Consider the following 20307-nt stretch of genomic DNA (forward strand, 5'->3'; position numbering starts at 1 on the left):
AGCCCCCACCACCGCCACCACCACCCGTGCAGGCCCCACCTCTGCACCCTTACAAATGCACCATGTGTAACTACTCCACCACGACTCTGAAAGGGCTAAGAGTCCATCAGCAGCACAAACACTCGTTCTGTGACAACTTGCCAAAATTCGAGGGGCAGCCCTCCAGCCTGCCACTGGAAAGTGAGACCGACAGCCACCCCTCCTCCAGCAACACTGTGAAGAAAAGTCAGACCTCAATTCTTGGGTTGTCCTCCAAGAACAATTTTGTCGCTAAGGCCTCTAGGAAGCTCGCTAATGACTTCCCTCTCGATTTATCGCCCGTGAAGAAGAGAACCAGGATTGACGAGATCGCAAGCAACCTGCAGAGCAAAATTAACCAAACCAAACAGCAGGAAGATGCGGTGATCAATGTGGAGGATGATGAGGAGGAAGAGGAAGACAACGAAGTGGAGATAGAGGTTGAGTTGGACCGGGAAGAGGAGCCAACAGAGCCGGTCCTGGAGGTACCCACCTCTTTTTCAGCCCAGCAGATTTGGGCGAGAGATGCCAGTGAGCCCCAGAAGGAGTCCAACTTCAGAAACGTCACCCACGATTACAATGCCACCAATGGGGCCGAGATTGAGCTCACCCTTTCTGAAGACGAGGAGGATTATTACGGCTCCTCGACAAACTTGAAAGATCACCAGGTTCCCAGCACTGCTCTGCTGAACACCCAGACTCCTATCTATGGAACGGAGCACAATAGTGAAAATACAGACTTTAGTGACTCTGGAAGGCTTTACTATTGCAAACACTGTGACTTTAACAACAAATCTGCCCGGAGTGTCAGCACCCATTACCAGCGAATGCACCCGTACATTAAATTCAGCTTTAGGTACATCTTGGACCCCAACGATCACAGTGCGGTGTACAGATGCCTAGAATGCTACATCGATTACACCAACTTTGAAGACCTGCAGCAGCATTATGGCGAACACCACCCAGAAGCTATGAATGTACTTAACTTTGACCATTCGGACCTGATCTACCGGTGTCGGTTTTGTTCCTACACGAGCCCAAATGTGAGAAGCCTGATGCCGCACTACCAAAGAATGCATCCCACGGTGAAGATTAACAACGCGATGATATTTTCCAGCTATGTCGTGGAGCAGCAGGAAGGGCTGAATGCGGAATCCCAGACACTGAGGGAGATTCTGAATTCGGCGCCCAAGAACATGGCGACGGCCACTCCCATGGCTCGTGGTGGTGGCATGCCAGCTACATTTAACAAAAACACTCCTTCAAAGACCTTTACTCCAGAATGTGAAAATCAGAAGGACCCCTCGGTTAACACCGTTGTTGTTTACGACTGTGACGTTTGCTCATTTGCAAGCCCCAACATGCACTCGGTCTTGGTTCATTATCAGAAGAAACACCCTGAAGAAAAGGCTTCCTACTTTAGGATCCAGAAAACCATGCGAATGGTGTCTGTGGACAGGGGCTCTGCCCTTTCTCAATTATCATTTGAGGTGGGTGCTCCAATGTCTCCCAAAATGTCCAACATGGGTTCCCCACCCCCCCCACAACCCCCGCCACCAGACCTCAGCACTGAGCTTTACTACTGCAAACACTGTTCCTACAGCAATCGGTCAGTTGTGGGAGTGCTTGTCCACTACCAGAAAAGACACCCAGAAATAAAGGTTACTGCCAAATATATCAGACAGGCTCCTCCCACAGCTGCAATGATGAGAGGGATTGAGGGGCCCCAAGGCTCCCCTCGGCCACCTGCCCCCATGCAACATCTGAACCGAAGCAGCTCTGAGAGAGATGGCCCCCCTGTGGAGAATGAGATGTTCTTTTGCCAGCACTGTGATTATGGGAACCGGACGGTCAAAGGGGTACTCATTCATTATCAGAAGAAGCACAGAGACTTCAAGGCCAATGCAGACGTGATCCGGCAGCACACGGCCACCATCCGAAGCCTCTGTGACCGTAGCCAGAAGAAGCCTGCCAGTTGCGTGCTTGTCCCCTCCTCTAATGTGGAGCGGGACAAAACAAAACTTCGAGCGCTCAAATGTAGGCAGTGCTCGTATACCTCCCCCTATTTCTATGCACTGAGGAAGCATATCAAGAAAGACCACCCTGCCCTGAAAGCCACAGTGACGTCCATCATGCGGTGGGCATTTCTAGATGGTTTGATAGAAGCTGGCTACCACTGTGAGTGGTGCATCTATTCCCACATGGAGCCGAATGGTTTGCTCCTACACTACCAAAGGAGGCACCCAGAGCATTACGTTGACTATACTTACATGGCTACCAAACTCTGGGCTGGGCCAGACCCATCCCCTCCCTCTCTCACAATGCCAGCTGAAGCCAAAATATACAGATGCAGAGACTGTGTTTTTGAAGCTCTCTCCATCTGGGACATCACCAATCATTACCAAGCATTCCACCCCTGGGCCATGAATGGTGACGAGTCGGTGCTGCTGGATATCATCAAGGAAAAAGATGTGGTTGAGAATCCCATCCCTCCATCTGAAGAGTTGGTGGGCCATGTGAATTGTGAAAACAGTATGCCTACCCCGCTCCCCGAGCAGGAACCCGAATGCCCCGAGGATGCGAGACTTTCCCCAGAGAAAAGCATCCAGCTCTCTTCAGCGAACCCTGCCATCTCCTCCACCCCGTACCAGTGCACGGTGTGCCAGTCTGAGTACAACAACCTGCATGGCCTTCTTACCCATTACGGGAAGAAGCACCCCGGCATGAAAGTGAAGGCTGCTGATTTTGCCCAGGATATTGACATCAACCCGGGCGCCGTCTACAAGTGCAGGCACTGCCCGTATATCAACACCCGCATCCACGGCGTCCTGACCCACTACCAGAAGCGACACCCGTCCATCAAGGTGACCGCCGAGGACTTTGTGCATGACGTGGAGCAGTCTGCCGACATAGCCCAAAACGACATGGAGGAGACCAGCAGGATCTTCAAGCAAGGGTACGGCGCCTACCGCTGCAAACTGTGTCCATACACCCACGGCACTTTGGAGAAGCTCAAAATCCACTATGAGAAGTACCACAATCAGCCTGAATTCGATGTCTTCTCCCAGTCACCCCCGAAGCTGCCAGTCTCCCTTGAGCCTGAGATAACCACTGAAGTGAGCCCCTCCCAGATCTCCGTCACCGAGGAGGAGGTGGGAGAGGAGCCCGTGTCCACTTCTCACTTCTCTACCTCGCACCTGGTCTCGCACACTGTGTTCCGGTGCCAGCTCTGCAAGTACTTCTGCTCCACGAGGAAGGGGATCGCCAGGCATTACCGCATTAAGCACAACAATGTCCGAGCCCAGCCGGAGGGCAAGAACAACCTCTTCAAGTGTGCCCTGTGTGCCTACACCAACCCCATCCGCAAAGGGCTGGCGGCCCACTACCAGAAGCGCCATGATATTGATGCATACTACACCCACTGCCTGGCAGCCTCCAGGACCATCAGTGACAAACCCAACAAGGTCATCATCCCGTCCCCACCCAAGGATGACTCCCCGCAGCTGAGCGAGGAACTCCGGCGGGCCGTGGAGAAGAAAAAGTGCTCCCTGTGCTCCTTCCAGTCCTTCAGCAAGAAGGGCATCGTGTCCCATTACATGAAGCGCCACCCAGGGGTGTTCCCCAAGAAGCAGCACGCCAGCAAGCTGGGGGGCTACTTCACCGCCGTCTACGCCGATGAGCACGAGAAGCCGATGGTGCTGGAAGAGGAGGAGAGAGGCAGCTTTGAGAAAGCCGAGGTGGAGGGAGGCGAAGCTCAGGAAATCGAGTGGCTTCCGTTCCGCTGCATCAAATGCTTCAAGCTCTCCTTCAGCACGGCCGAGCTGCTGTGCATGCATTACACCGACCACCACAGTCGGGACCTGAAAAGGGACTTCGTCATCCTGGGCAGCGGCCCTCGCTTGCAGAGCTCCGCCTACCAGTGTAAGCACTGTGATAGCAAACTGCAAAGCATAGCGGAGCTGACCTCACACTTGAACGTTCACAATGAGGAATTCCAGAAGCGTGCCAAACGTCAGGAGAGGAGGAAACAGCTTTTGAGCAAGCAGAAATATGCAGATGGTGCTTTTGCAGATTTCAAACAAGAGAGGGTAAGGATATGTTTTGATTTCCCTTCCCCCAGGAGGCCTCTCATCACTGGTGCCCACATGCACTTCTTCGTTGCCAGCCAAACTGCTACAGGCTTCCTAGTGACTTAGCTTGCCAGAGAGCTCAATAAGTCAATTAAACATTTCGAGCTTGATTATCCCCAGTCTATGTTCACCCTTCTCCACGGTCCTGTGCCCCTCCCTCTCACTCCTCCCAAGGCTCCCAAGGGGAGGGCTGGGGTGGTTTCTCTGTATTTCTCTCTGCCAAGTACCCTTATTTGAGGCCTAGTTCCACGACGACGCTCGCTGTCTTTCCTAAGGCAGCTGTGGGCCGTCTCTTGGTCTCATTAGCGCTTCTCAGCCATGTCTCGGTCTGCAGTGTTGCTACATGAACCTAACATCTCAAGGAGTAGAATTTTTTTTTTTCTTTTTCTGTTTTTTCTTTTTTCTTTTTTTTGGTCAAGAAGCTCACTAATGGCGTAGCTATGCAACGGTTCACCTACGTAGTTGAAATTGGTTTGAAAAGCAGATAACTCGGTGGCAGTGACGATGAGGCTTCTGCACAGAACTCTTCTCTCCTCACAAGTCAGAACGTACTTGGGTTCCAGAGACTTTGCATAGCAAGGCAGTGTGCCACGACTCTGACGAATTCGTTATGTAAAACTACTCACATATATATGTATATATATATATAAAATCTCCCTTGATTTTTAACCTGCTAATCTGCTTTAGAATAAAATCTACTAGTAAGCTACAAGAATAAATGCCGGCCATTGAGGGAGGGCTCGGAGTACTGATGGCTACCACTGTATTTTACCAGCCTTTTGGTCACTTAGAAGAGGTGCCAAAGATCAAGGAGAGGAAGGTGGTGGGCTACAAGTGTAAATTCTGTGTGGAAGTGCACCCGACGCTCCGAGCCATCTGCAATCACCTCCGAAAGCACGTCCAGTACGGCAGCGTCCCCGCCGTGTCTGCCGCCGTGAAGGTGAGAACTGGGAAGGTCTGGATGAGCGTTCTTGTGTGCGAGCGATTCGAGTTACTCATTAACCCCGCTGCTCAAAGCAGCTCAGGAGAGGGCGTCCCAGAATGTGGGCATTCCTGAGTTATGCTTGGATTGGTCTGGCTTGTTTTGATTTCTTTGCAGGTTGGACCTTCCTCATCTTTCGTGTTTCGACCTGGTCACGTTTCGGTCTGGTTCCCTTCCACGTGGATAGTTTGGTGGAAACCGAAGACCCGGGTCTCTCGGTACAGGAGGCTTTGGGTCACCCTGCTATTCTGCATTTAGTGCCGTTAGGTGTTTACTCTTCCAAGTGGCCTGAGCTCTTGAGAGGAATCAAGTGGGTTCTGTTCCCATCATCTGTTCCCACTGCCTGACTCCTTACTGTTCTCATCTGGCTGACAGTTCAGAGAGCCCAGGAGAATCCGTCTTTTACTTCTAATCCTGGGTCCTCTGAGGAGCGGAAGAGACAGTCAATCTAAAACTAAAAGCCTTCAAGTCACAGCTGGCCCTGAGAGCCTGTTGACCTGATTTGTCTTCCACCCCCTCGCCTGGTATGTTACTGACAGGTGCCTTCCCTCTTCCCCCGACCACCTTTATTAGGCCAGCTGTTTTGAATATCATAATCCTAATAGCTACTGTTTCAGTAACCACACCGCCATTTCTGCCTTCCAGGAGATGCCTAAGCACTTGTAATTTTTGAGCAGAGAAGTTAGTTCAGGGCTCTGCTCTTGCTGGATGTGTGAATATATTTTTGTCAGCTGCCCTTCCTGATCTTGTGTCCTGTTTTGCCAGTGTGGCATGGAGGTAAAGCTTCTGTTTTTCTTCTTCGAAGACTGAAGCCTTCTGGCTGTCGGCAGAACAGGGGCAGCGGCGGTCAGCTTCTTCCATGCCACCGCGGTGTGTCCCAGCCTTGTTTCCTGGACTCACTCAAGGGAGACAGCGGCTCTTCCTGTGTAATCAGTAATCCAAGGAGCCACCTCGAAACACGAATAACTTAAAAACCAGGCTGTTTCCTAATTTTTTGACTTGGTTATACAGCAACCTTTAGTCAAGGGGTGAAGTCACAGGCTGCTGGGCGGGGATGAAGGTGGGGTCAGAGGGCGGGATCTTTCATTTTCCTTTTATTTCCTAAGGAAGGCCCAAGGCTCCTAGATGCCCAAACTACCTGGCTTTTCGCCCTTCTTCCCTGTTTCCCTCTCACCTTCCCTCCCTTCTTTCCTTCCTTCCTTTCCTTTAACCCTAACCCTGCTTTATGTTAGTTCAGGTGGGCTCGCAATTTGAAATTTCTCTTTAAGATGGGAGATAAGGGAGTGAACTGTCTTCACATTGGGAGAGCCCTTCTCTCACATTTCCCAGGCAGTAGCACCCTACGTCTGTTGCCTTAAAATGCCACCACTGCATGAAGAATGGCGGTCAGGTTTGCCCTCCCTCTTGGGGGAGCCGGCGAGGCAGGGAAGGAGGCCCCGACAGGAAGCGCGGATGAATGTGGGAGAATGAAGGGAGAGGAAGAAAGCCTGGACAGATGATGATGGATATTTATTTTGTTGGTGGGGCATGTGTGTGTGTGTGGTTCTCTTAGCAGGAGGCTGAAGACCCTTCCCACTTGTTTCTCGATGGATTGGAAGCAGCCAAAGATGCCAGTGGCGCCCTAGTGGACCGGGTGGATGGTGAACACTGCTTGCTTGATGGAGTGTTGGCGGATGAAACCCGGCCGGGGGGATACCATTGTAGTCAATGTGACAGAGTCCTGATGTCCATGCAGGGGCTGCGTTCTCATGAGAGGAGCCACCTGGCCCTGGCCATGTTCACCCGCGAGGACAAGTACAGCTGCCAGTATTGCTCCTTTGTTTCTGCTTTCAGGCACAAGTAAGTGCTATCAAGTGGTTGCAAGTGGTCACTGGGAGGAGGTGTCAGAGTGGAAGGCAGTTCAGCTGGAGCAGGAGAAGCTTGGAGGCGTCAGAAGGCCCCCCACACGGTTCACTCCTGCTGTTAGTTGGCTGTTACCTTGAACCTCAGTCACCTCATCTGTCAGATGGGGCTAAGAACAGGAGATTGTTTGGTTGACATTAGATTTGATGAATGCAGGCATTTTTAAAAGTAGTTTTAGAGGTATTGCTATGATTTACACAAAGAAAAAACATAGTAGATACGTTTACTGGAGCGTCTGTCAAACATTTATCCAGAACCTAATCATTATTTGAGGAGTAAAGTTCCATTTGGGAAATTTGAGTGGCTAGGAGGTAAAATTAGGACTCTTAGCCCAGTATGGGACCCAAGAATCATTGCTTGATTTATTTTAAAAAGACCTTGAAAGGGAGTTAAGTGGATGATGCCAGAGAGGTACTTGTCGTGCAGTAGAGGAGAGGGCGCCTCCTGTTGCCCGCCAGAGCTTGGAGATGGTAAATTTTGGGGTGTTGTGTAAGGCTTTTCGGGGTGATGGGAAGAGGGGTGGTTCTGAGAAGAAACAACCTTTTGTTGCCTTTCTCTTTATTAGAGAGATAAATGTTCGATAATGTGGTCTACAGTCTTGGATGAAGGTGACTGAGTGTAAGACTGACACGCTGTTTATTTTTATGATAATTGAAAATAAATGATGGGCTGTTTTCTTCTTTAGAAAGATAAAGTGCTGGTTAGTGGATGTTGAGAGGCCGGGGGAGGCAATGCTTCTGCAGAGGTCAGAATGGGTTATTACACACTCTTTATTATTATTCAGGGCCCAATATCTAATCTTTGTCATCAGATCCAGGCACTGGCAGAAAACTCGAGTAGCTCTCATCAGTTCAATGAGGGTTTTTGGTACAGCGTCTGTTACGTTTTCTGACACACAGTAGAACCTCAGTAATTAATTGTGAATAAATGAATATGCCCTGCGCCACACACAGTGCTAGAGCCTTCAGGTGGATATAAAGATGAGTAGGACATGGTCAGTGATGTAAGGGAATTTGGAGTCTAGTTAGTTGGTTTATCAATAAAGCAAGCACACAAATGACTCAGCGAAATAATGCACATGTCTTAAAAAAAATTATATATATATATATATATATATATATATATATATATATATATATATATATATATATCAATAAAATGCTGTGAGGTTTCAAAGAAGGGAAATGTCCCATCGACTTTGGAAGAATCAGGAAGGTTTTATGGAGTAGGGAGCATTTGAGTCAAGTCTTAAAGGAAGAGGCTAGGACTCGACTTGTTTGAAAAGGACGCAGGATGTGGAGGAAAACAGGCGAGAGCACAAGCCCAGGCAGAGAGTGAGAGGCTCAGGGGTTGGGGGTGGGGCAGCTGGTGGTCCAGTTTGACTAACCTGTACATTACACCTAAAGGTAAAGTGGAAGATAAAGCCTGAATACTTGAGTAGAGACCATATTTGGAGTGTTTGAGTCAGGAATTCGTACTTTTATCATTTACATTGCTGGTAGAGGAAGACTCAGATGAAATTCACCACGATTGCTAACTTTTGTTGAGGATCACTGTATACCATGCACTGGGCTAAACGCTTTGATGTTGATCTCATTTTATTCTCAAAACAGCCCTAGGAGGTATGGTCCCATTATTATCTCTATTTTATGGAAGAACAGTTGAGGCCTTTTAGTATAGAGAGCTTCTATAACTTGCCCAAGGCCACACAACTTATAAGTAATAGCTGGGATTTGACCCCAGGCAGTCCTCACTGCATAGCTAACATTCTTGAGTTGAACAAAAAGAAAGATAGGGCAGACCAATTAGGAGGCAGTGATAGTAGCTAGCCCAAGAAATTAGGATGGAACTTTGGGAATGGTTGAGGGAACAAGGATAATCCTGACTTGGAGAAAATGACTTAATGTAGAGAATGAAGGACAAAGTAGAGTACACATGGCACCTAGGTTTCCAGTCTGGTTGGCTGCGAAAATGGTCATGCCCTTTATAGAAACAAGGGGATGAAAAAGAGAATTTGTTTTGAAGGAAAAGGGGGGAAAAAAACCCCAAGACTGATGGGTTTGTTTAGGGCAGGTTGAGTTTAAGATAGCTAAAGGGCATCCAGAGGAAGATGTCCAGAGGCAGTTCAGATGTCACCTTGGAGCTCAGGAGAACATTGCATGTTTAGATGATAAGCAGTGCCATGCCTAAATGAGTCACTTAGAATGGGATCTAGTTCTCTGGGGCAGCAGTACAAATTAGAACTTCTTCCCACACCTTGTTTGGTAGATTTATTCGTTTTTTAGACTAGTAATTATGATGAAGTACTGGGAATGCATTATAATCAAGTACCTGTCTTATAAGTTGCTTCTGGAAGGCAGATGTACAGCAAACATGGTTGTGTTTATCAGAGGTATGACCAACCTTTAAACACACCCACATATTTACAAAGATGGAAACAGACAGCCCATTTCAAGTAGTTCAATGACTTTGAAACCTCCCTTCCCCACTGAAATGTTCACCTCTTCTTTGCTTTAGCTTCCTCTCCTTTTAGAGTAGGTACAACGCTTGCCTTTTTTTTTTTTTTTTGGTGAGCACCTCATTGGAAAATAACAAAACAACTTTGAACAGCTTAGAAATGGGATTGAAACAGGGCAATGAGAAAACGTTGGGTGCAATTTTTAATCCTGTCATTGTCCTCTTTTTCCTTGCCTTCTACGTCAAGTTTGGATCGTCACATGCAAACGCACCACGGACACCATAAACCATTCCGATGCAAACTCTGCTCCTTCAAGTCCTCCTACAACAGCCGGCTGAAAACACACATACTCAAAGCTCATGCTGGTGAGTTGGTATTTGTGATGCATCAGTTCTCTGCATTTGAAATCCAGTGGTCTTCACTGAGTGAAATTTGACAAGTGTCTTGCCCCACACATGAAAATACGTTATTATTTAGATGGTTGCATGTTTAGTTTTATTTTAATCTAATAAATAAAAATTAAAGAATCACCCAAAGCCAAAATAATACCAAGCCCACGTCACCCATGTCATAGTTGAATAACAGGTACACCTACTAACAGATTCATGCTAACAACTTTTGTTAGAGATGTTTCTAAACTCCCCAGCCTTTCTAATGGAAATACAAGAATTGTTTCATCCACTAAAGATAATTCCCAACTAAAATAACATTATTATCTTGAGGAAGTTCAAAGGGGCAAAGCAAACTCAAGACATGTTAAGATTTCGCATGAGATGCTTTAGGTACATTTCCATACACAAGAGGTGACGTTGGGTTGTGAATGTCCAGGAACTGGACTGGTCCCTGTCACTCTATTGTTCTATCTCATGTGCTTGCCTCATGAACATCTCTTACTAACCAGGCTCTGCACTAAGCATGTTACGTTCATCGTTTTGTTTAATCCTCATGACAATCCCAAAGGGGAGGTGGTGTTGTCACCCTCAGTTTCAGATGAAGATACAGAGACTCAGAATGAAGTGACCTGCTGAAAGCCATACAGTTCATTCACTAAGAATTTGACTGCAGAACAAACACATCCTTGTTACTGACAAGATGCTGCCCCTCTCTTGTTTCTGTTCTTCTCTACTTTGCATATGGTAGAGGATGCCCACAGGTAGCTAATCAGAACTCAGCCAAGAGAGAAAAGAGGCATGATGTAGGAAAGGCAGTGGGGTGGGTTCCAGGCGCTTCTGTGATGTTCTCAGTCACTCTCCGAAGCCCAACTCAACAGCAGCCTGTGGCCCTCTCAGGTTTTGACAGCCTTAGAAGAACTTGCATCAAACGCAAAGGAAAATGGGGGAAACGAAGGCCTCAGCTGAGGTATTTAGAATTCTAGTTGAAATCTAGTTTTAAATTTGCAGTCAACTCAAGTTCTTCTGTCTCATTTATTAGCTTCCCTTGTGTGGTTATAAAATGCACCCAGAACCTGAGTCATTCACTTCTGCCATCTTCTCATTCCCTGTGGAAATACGATCTTGTCTCTGCTATCTCCGGAGTGTTGAGTCCTGTAGAACTGGCTTAATGAATTAAAACTGCTGTAGTCTTCCCGATACCCGAAGCCCCACTGGGGGTGGAGGGTGGGACGGAGATTAGCCAAATGTGCTTTCCTCTAACTGTTAGCATTTTTATATCTCCAGGAAAATTCTACTCGAGTCCATGGAGTTAAGAGGCTTCAGGGTTGGAGCCACTCTTTTCTAACTCTATATTGTAAATTATTCAGCTGGGAAACCATCCTAGTGAGTTTTTCCTATAGGCCTCAGCCCTGTCAAAGCACTTTGACCAGTGGGAGTTGGGTAAATGATTTGACCCGTAGGAAGGGCTTTAAAAGAGTGCCAGAGGCTGGCTGCACACTGGCTCCAGGGCACTGAGCTGAAGTGTATGTTCTTGGAGCTGACCAAGCAGAGTGGCCTTCTGTGCTCACTGATTGAAGAGAAGGAAATATCTAGATAGAGAGTGGGAACAATGTAATTCAGCTCTCTACACACCTTGGAACCTTGGTCTCTATGACATGGCTCTTAGCCACTGACAGTGGCTTGGCTTGGAGAAAGCCAATACATTTTCCAAAAGACTCTTGACTCATCTTGTCTGTTCTAGATGGATTAATTATTTTATTTTATTTTATTTTAAAGGATAAAAAGTTGTATAAATTAACCAAATAACTTGGATGTGAATTTTCTCTCAAGCTAGTCTACTTACAACCACTAAACAAAGTTCATATAGCAGACTTGCATTAAAAAAAAAAATTGAAAAATGGAATCAGGAGAGCAGCAGTGTTATATATAATAATAATTATTATTATTATAATAAATATATATTTAGTAAACCCCATTATTCATGGCCCAGCATTATTCTGTAACTCCTATAATGGGGGATACAACAGACAGGTAGTCTGTTTGAATCCTCTGACTTCTTTGAACTTCTGTTCTGCCTTGGGTTGTAGCATGTTGCATAAATCAAAGTTAGTTTTGAGACTTTCTCTGGGAGTCATCAGTGATGAAAAGGAGGCTTAACGCAGAACTTGGGATGCTGGGCTCACTTCACATGTGAAAACACTTAGCGGCAGGACAGTAACCATCTCCTCTGGGAGAAGCAAGGGTGGGGGCTTCCCTTCCAATTCCTGCTTCTCTTAGTTAACTGGGACCGTCAGCTCTGTCCTCAGTTCCTTCTCACTGGTCCACAGAACTTTCATTACTAAAGATCTTTTCTCCTCTCATTCCTCTACTGCCTTCTCTTCTCCTCTGGTTTTTAAATTTCGCTTTAAAAGTAAATTTTAAAAATACATGTTTATTAGAGAAAATTTGAAAATGGAAGAAATGTAGTCATATATAATCTTATTATCTAAAGACCACTGTTTTTAACATTTGATATTTCCTTTCAACCTCTTCCACTATAACTATTTTAACAGTTCCATGTGGTTATAATTTAAACTAAAATATATTATGCCTTCCTATGTATTTTTCTGAGTGTCAGTATTTTTCTGTTATTACAAACTCTTTAAGAATTTATTTTGATGAATAATAATTCATCGAGAAGATAAGGCCCACATTTACTTAATCATTTCTCTATGGTTGGAAATTTAGGTTGTTTCATACTTTTTCAAGCAGAAATAAATGTTTATTTCTAAATAAAGTTTTCTATGTATTAATGGATATTTCCTTAATATAAACTCTCAGAAGTGGAATTACTGCATTGCAGGTATGACCATCCAAAGCCTATTGTTATAAAAAGCAAAATGGCTTTGTGAGTTTATCTGTCCAACAGCATAAGCATGCTCATTTCACACTCTGGCTTCTTAAAATGCAATTAATTGAAAAGCTGACTTAGGGCAAAGGTAAATCAGACTCTAATTTAATTTAGTTATAGTGATTTGTGCTGTATTTCAGTGCTATAAAAATAATGAAAAGAAAAGTGCTTATTTTTACTTCAATGTCCTGTTTATTGAAGAAAGTAGAGATACACACACATACACACACATACAATTATATGTATACAACGCTCTCTGTTAATAAAAAATGACCTATTTTTTACCCATTTCTGCCCTATTGATTACATAGGAAAATAGAGTTTTATGCTGAGGTTTGTGAATTGGTCCCCCAAAAATCCCATTATAGGATTTGTGGAACTGAGGGGGTATAGGTATATATAGTCAGCAAGGAAGTAAAGAATGAGAACAGCACAATAAGAGTTTGCGCTGTATGACTTTGTGCTGGAAAGACACTGATAGACTGCTGGGCTAAGAATTAAGTGTGTTATTTTCTACAGATGATATAAAGGCCACCTTGAATGAAAACGGACATGGCCGTTTCTAGTATAGAGAGGGAGCAAGAGAGATTGGGAAGCCTTTCTGATGGAGGTATCGTAGACATTTGGTATCAAGCCCTATGGAGGAACAACCCATGGGCTCTTGCGTGTAAGTAGAGCATGAAATGAAAAGGAACCAGGTCACTTGATTATGGAGCCTCTTCGAAGAGTTTCAGTCCCAAAGGAGTGCTGTGGTTGTGGAATGGGCAGGTGGTTGGTCTGTGAGGGTCTGTGGTTGGTCGCGAGAAACACTTCTCTAGAGTGAATTAACCATGTTATTTTGTTTTCCACCCCACCTTATGTCGTCCTTCCCTCTTTTTTTTTTCTGTCCCTTGCCCCCGTCTTCTTCCAGGGGAACATGCCTACAAGTGTTCTTGGTGCTCATTTTCCACCATGACAATCAGCCAGTTGAAGGAACACTCCCTCAAGGTCCACGGAAAAGCCCTGACCCTCCCCAGGCCACGAATTGTCAGCCTTCTCTCCTCACATACCCACCACTCCTCCCCAAAAGCTACCCCGGCCGAAGAAGTGGAAGACTCCAATGGTAAAAATGGGCTTCCAAGCCAGAATGAACCACTTAGGGTTGAGCTGGGCTGGGATTAATTGCCAATCATTCTTTCTAGAGGAAAATCTGACACAAAAAAACATGGCGGTTCAAGTGAAGGAAGAAATGTGAAAAGGCTGAAACAGTGTAGAATTGGAAGTTGGAAGGTGTTGTGAAATCTGCATGTCTGGTGTTGACTCTTGTGAGCACTGCTCGTGGAAAGAGCATGATGTGTGCAATGGGTTAGTGTTTGATTCTTCCACTGTGCTTGCAGGCAAGGAAGCAGAAGGAATACCAGACAGATTTATGTCCTTGTTTACTTATTATTTATATCCTGTCTTGTTCTAAAAAAATGTATGTTTTGTGAAGTGTTGGGGTGGCAGATATGTAAGTTCGCTACACAGAATTCAGAGTAGGAATGGAAAGGGTGAATGAGTGGGACAAATATGTCTGATTGGATCACAAGATAATTTAGGGGTAATGCATTGATTTCTTACGGATGAAGGATGTTAAAGCCTCAGGGAGGAGGGCTGAACTGCCCGGTTTTGGAGCCTCAGGAGAAATACAGGAAGTCATGGAGGGGTCTTCTACTGGTAGTGTAACCAAAGCTGTAGTAGAGGTGGGGGAGGGAGGGGAGGAAAGAAGAAGGAGGGAGAGAGAGAGAGAGGGTAAGGGGGAGAGAGAGAGAGAAAGAGAGAGAGAGAGAGAGAGCGCATTACAGCTGTGGCATAGTGAGCAAAGGGATCATTTATTGTTTTGATCACAAGAAACAGAAGTGTTCTGATTACTCAGCTCACCCCAAGTGAATGCAGACTCAGGTGCTTAGGAGAGGAGGAAATCTAGATTCTGAGAGATGTAGAAGACCCTAGAGCCGCTATCTCCCATGTCCCTCTATTGGCCCGAATCCCTTCTGCAGCATCTGTAGTAACCAGTTATCTACCACCAGCTTGTCCGGTCAGGGAACAGGCTGTTTCCCAAGGTCTACTATTACGTTCTTGGGAGGAGCTTAGTGGACTGGAAAGAAAGTTCATGGGCTCATGGGAACAAAGGCTTGGCTTTGAATCTTAGTTCTGTCAATGCCAGTTGTGTTTTCCTGGGCAATCTTAGTTTCCTAAGCGCTCATAATTGGATAAAGATAACTACTTCAACCAGTTACCTTGAGAGATTCATGAGAATGCCTCATAAAACATCTGACACATATTAGGTATTTAACAAATGGTCATTTTGTTCCTGTGATATTCATCCTTTGATTGAAGTTCTGGCCTTTGGGACCATTTATAACAAGCATGAATTTTGGGTTATTTTTAATGTAAGGGTTTAAAAATATAGACTTTTCAGATAATCTGAAGATCTGACAGCCCAACATGTCAACATGGTCTAATTATCAGATTATCAAGAGAGTAAATGAGTGATCTTTATTCATGAGGTCTATAAGAAGACATCTGTAGGAGGGAAAGGCAAGGTAAGTCCTGAGGCTAAAAGCTGCGTTTATTGAGTTGTAAAACTTGGTGGCCTTTTCTTTGCAAATCATTAAACACTACGTTAAACACCATAGCTCCTTACTGGTATTCCCATCTTAAAGGACTTCTATTTAACAGAGAAGGCTTGTGATTGTGATTATGGCTTGTGATGAAGTGAGCACGCTATCTCCTCAACTGTTGTGTGGTAGTTTACAATGAAGGAGGAAGTCTGTTTTGTTGTTGTTTTCCAGGAAGACTTAGAGCCTCAGAGCTAGGGGCAGAGGAGAGTACATGTGAAAGGGTACAGAAAACGTCCCCTTTGCACCTTGAGATTCTGTGCATTGGAAAAGATTGGTATATTGCAACAAAGGGCAAAATATAATTTGATGTAAATTGTAAGATCTTCATTAACATGATGTTTAATTAATTGTTTTCATCTGAAATGGAGGCTACACCTGTGGAGCTATTTGGGTGAAATTGATCCATCGAAACACCATTTCCAGCAAAGACTTTACCTGGGACATTTATCTCCATGTCATACCTTCTTTTTTCCTTTGTCCTTCTTACTTGAAAGGTGGGTCTCAGTCACAGGAAAGGAGACTCCCACAGACCACCCACCACATGGGTTATCTTACTCAGCATAGGCTAAGAAGAGTTAATTAAGTTTAATCAGTTTCCCGGGTCTATATTCTCTGCTGAGAGCTCTACTATGCATAGAAGAAAATGAATACAGTATCAGTACAGTACCTCCAACAGCTTAAAATATTCAGATGATATTATCAGTACCTACATCTGAACTAACCACACCCCTAAGCCTGAGGCCCAACCTTTTTTGGGGGTGATTTCAGATTCTTGGAAGCTAGACTGGGTTAGGACCATGGGGAGGGAGGGTGGACCCAGAAACATGATGATATGATATTGAGTCACTCTCTGCACAACACAAATTGTCTTGATTCAGCCACAGGAAGATAATTTGCAGTATATAAAAGTGGAGTGTTTATTCCTTCTAAAGAAAGAACATAGTGACTGTGAAAGTCCTGGGTAGCAACTACGTAGTGAGGCCTACACAAAAGTCATTGGACCTGTGCTATTTTTAACATAAATAAATAACCAGCATCAATGGGTCAAAAGCGATTCATTTAATTTGATGAAAGAAACTTGATTAGAGGGTGGAGTAAACAGAAAGGAGGCGTGCGATGGGCTATTCTCATGAATGAATCATTCTGTGGAAAAACTAATGAATAGTTTATTCGATACATATTTCCTTGAATCCTTACTATAGGTCTTGCATAGTTTTGGATGCCCAGGAATGACAGAGGAGGTCGAAAATGTACTAGGAGCTGAGTGGTGGATTCCTAGAAACGCTAAGCCTGGGGGATGAAGAGACAGCTGTGGGGCTAGACAGTAGCCTGTAAATCATGCTTTGAATTGTGTTCGAAACACACAGGTGAAGTCCAATTGCACATTTTAATAGAGAGAAGCTGTGGGCTGTTGGCTCTTGGTTAAGGTTTCCCACCCAGTGGGTGCCAGGACACTGTGAACATCAGAACCAAAAATGTGTTGCAGGTCTGGGGGGAGTAGAGATCCGTAAAACCAGGGAAATCGCTGGTGTGTCCTTGGCTTTCTGATTCCCTAATGAGGGATGTGACTACAATGAGTTGACACGCTCACTGCTCTTGCAGTGGTCAGATGCTTGCAGCCTTGAGAGTGGGCCAGTGTTCTCTAGCAGAAGGAAACAGCCTGCGAAAGAAGGTTCTTCCAAAGCTGCTCTCCCTCCCAACCCACAGGGAAGCACTGCAAGGACAGGAAGCTGAGGAGGCCGAAATGGGAAGGTAGAGGGGAGATGTCACCCCAGCTGCCTGGCCGCACACCTGTGCATAAACAGAGCTCTTAGGCTCTGGGCTGTCAGCCTTGACAGGTTTCACTAGCACGTGAATCCTCTATATATTCATGGTTGGTTGGTAGGAAAAAAAAAACAAAAGACACAGCTATGTGGTATTGGTTCTGTGTATAGGATAATGGGAAATGACACGTGATTGCTATTCCAAACACTGCATTAAGGGGAAATCATAAGGCTTTCAGCAAAAGGAAGAAGGTCTCTGCTGTGTTTGTATTGACTGGGGTCCTTCTGCTGCCATATAAAATACATGACTGGGTTTTATCAGGCTTTTTCCAGGTCTCCTTTCAGCAAGGAAAACTACATACGCACACATCTATAAAATAACAAAGAAACTCAAACACAGTAGTTTAGCTATGAGATTTGTTTAGGTCTGAGAAGCTACACAAGGCGTGGGCAGTGGGTAAGTAATTTAAAATTCAGCTACATCACTTACAAGGAGTCAGGCCAATGGTAGCATTCCATCTTTTTACTTCCTCAAATTTTCCCCAAAGAATAGATTACTTCTTCTATCCAGTTATGCTGTGTGGAATTGTCTGTCTTAGGAGATAGCTACTGTGATGTGTTTAAATAAAAAATAAGACACTAAGATCGAGTACAAAATAAATAAGATGAATGAGAGCAACTTAGTTTTTTCATCCACGCTCTGGTTAGCAACCCAGGGAAAACACAAGAACTCTTAGTCGCAATGCCCTTCCCTTTGTAATACAGCCCACCCAGCGGAAAAGTCTTTGCTATTATGAGTTAATAAAAAAATGTTGTAAGGAGCTTTGTGATTTCTTTTTTTCTAGTGAAAGATTTTCTGTTATAACTTCTCAGTTGACTTTTGTATTCTAAACTCTAGAATAATATTTGATACAAACACTGTTGTTATCAAGACGCCTCTCATCAAAGAACCACAGGCACTTCTTATTGTCATATCAAAATCGAAGGCCTGTGTGTTGCATTCAGAGTTTACCATTGAGTCACCCTTCCCCCACTCCAGAGTGGCCTTGCTAACAAATACTAATGTTTTTCGCCATCTATGAACTGGCCACTCCGAGCATCTAACTTCTTCATTTCTATTCCCGTGCCTTTGAATGGTCTCTGCTGGGAGCTTGGAAGGATTTCCTCCACGTCTGCTTCTCTCTACGAGTCTCTGACTTCCACATTCTCTAAAGACTGACTTTTACTGGTTCCCGTGCTCCTCTGACTACCCCTCTATCGCTGATCTCAATGCTCTTTGCACTTATAGATGCGCTATTGGTTCTGTCCCCTAATTTTCCATTATCGGCAGTTAGGGTAGGTCCTTATTAAATACTGACTTCTTTTGACTGACTAGTGATTTCTGGAGGCATCACGATTTTTAATTCCGTTAATTGTACCGAGCCTCCTAACAAGTCTAAATCCACACAACCAAATTGTACGAGGGTTAGTTTATTTCCTTTCCGTTTAAGAGGCCAGTTCAAAGAGAACCAATGCAAAGATGAAACCTTAGGGACTACCCTTCCAGAAATTTTCTGACTCATCATTGTGCCAAGAGGAACAGATCTTCCTCAACAAAGCATTTTAGATATTGTCATTGTTCCTTGCATGAAACCTTCTGGAGTGGTGCGAAACTGAAGGTGAGACAGGGTGTAAGTCCTTCAAACTCTCAGAAGGAGACACAAAGCATAGTGGAGCTGGAAAGATGGCATTACTGGTGTGGTCACCTGGTAGCAGAGCCCCTTTTTGGAGCAAATGCAAACAATGCACCCTGGAGTGGGTTATCTTGTTCTCTGCATCTTTGTCAAAAAACATACAGTGTTTGGCTGTAGTTAAATCTGCATTCAGAGCAGCTATAGTGTGAAACTGAACAAAACTCATAGGTTAATGAAATCTTCTACCTGAAAATTTTATCCACTGGGATTTTCACATAATATATTGGTTAGAAGACACCTGTTTTATGAGATTTATACTGGTCAGTTTCTATGTACCATAAATCAAGGGTTAGAAACGTTTTCTGTCAAGTGGTAGATAGAAAATACTTTCAGTTTTGTGGACCATACCGTCTGTTACAACTACTCACCTGTGCCATTGGAATGTGAAAGCAGCCATAAACAAATGAGCATGGCTGTGTTCCAATAAAATTTGATGTACAGAATCAAAGGGGAGACCAGATTTAGCCCGTGGGCGTTATGTCAGACCTTTGCCATAGATGATTAGAGGAAAAAATTACAGTAATACCCATGAAATTAATCCGGTCTTTAATAAATGTCATTATAGACCTTTATATAAATAACATATGGCCTACTCCTAGGTGTCACTTAAAATGTAACTGGACCTAAATATATCCTTTATTTTATATGTGAAATGTAGGGTATTACATATAGAGCTTTAAAAACATGAGCATGTGAATTACATTTAAACTTAAAATATTCTCTAAGGATTATGTTGCGTCTAGCGCCAAACTATCAACTCATTTAACCTTGACGGCAGCAATACTTGACACTTAAAAATGAAGATCTGAGATGCCTGCTTTCTCAGAGAGACGCTTTTCAAATTTCTAAATAGGTCAGACATAAAATTCAACCTTTAAGAGGATCCAATTAGTTGCTAGGGAATTAGACCTTCCGCACAGGTTCCAGTTGCAATCAGATTTCTCTTGGGGTGAAAGAAAGAAGTGGTGATTTCTTTAAAAATGACAATAATGAAATGGAGACTTTCGAGTGAACAGTTGTGAAGTACAAAGATTTACATCATTTATAGCACATGGGATGCAAGGCATAATTTTAATGGCTGGACCATAATGTTTAATAGGTTCTGCTGGTCTCAAAATTATCTGACCAGAGAATACTAACCTTCCCTTTTCGACATCAGAATTTCTACATTAAAATGTGATCTGGAGTTTATTTTAAAGCTTATTATGAAGAATGGCATTTCTACTGTAAAGACTTAGAGGTTTATAATTCCAGTGGCACAGAAGTCTTCAGAGGTTACATTATTAAAGCTTGGCCTCCACGGCAAATAGGAAGCCTCCCAAATTATCACCACCCTGAAGTGGAATATCACATTATATAGCCTTCCCAGGAAACCCACCTGCCTGAGATTTCTGAGA

General features: G+C 44.4%; 1 protein-coding gene across 1 annotated transcript in view; it reads left to right on the forward strand.

Moving 5' to 3' along the window:
• ZNF462 (zinc finger protein 462) overlaps positions 1-20307 on the forward strand; it is a 131873-nt gene that overhangs the window by 55250 nt on the left and 56316 nt on the right. Inside the window, exons 4-8 of the mRNA XM_019635821.1 lie at positions 2-4106; positions 4924-5088; positions 6866-6969; positions 9737-9855; positions 13683-13874. Of these exons, the coding sequence (XP_019491366.1) occupies positions 2-4106; positions 4924-5088; positions 6866-6969; positions 9737-9855; positions 13683-13874 (4685 nt within the window). The remainder of the gene's footprint in view (position 1; positions 4107-4923; positions 5089-6865; positions 6970-9736; positions 9856-13682; positions 13875-20307) is intronic.

The sequence above is a fragment of the Hipposideros armiger genome, unplaced genomic scaffold, assembly GCF_001890085.2.
Source record: "Hipposideros armiger isolate ML-2016 unplaced genomic scaffold, ASM189008v1 scaffold_24, whole genome shotgun sequence".
Classification (NCBI taxonomy): Eukaryota; Metazoa; Chordata; class Mammalia; order Chiroptera; family Hipposideridae; genus Hipposideros; species Hipposideros armiger.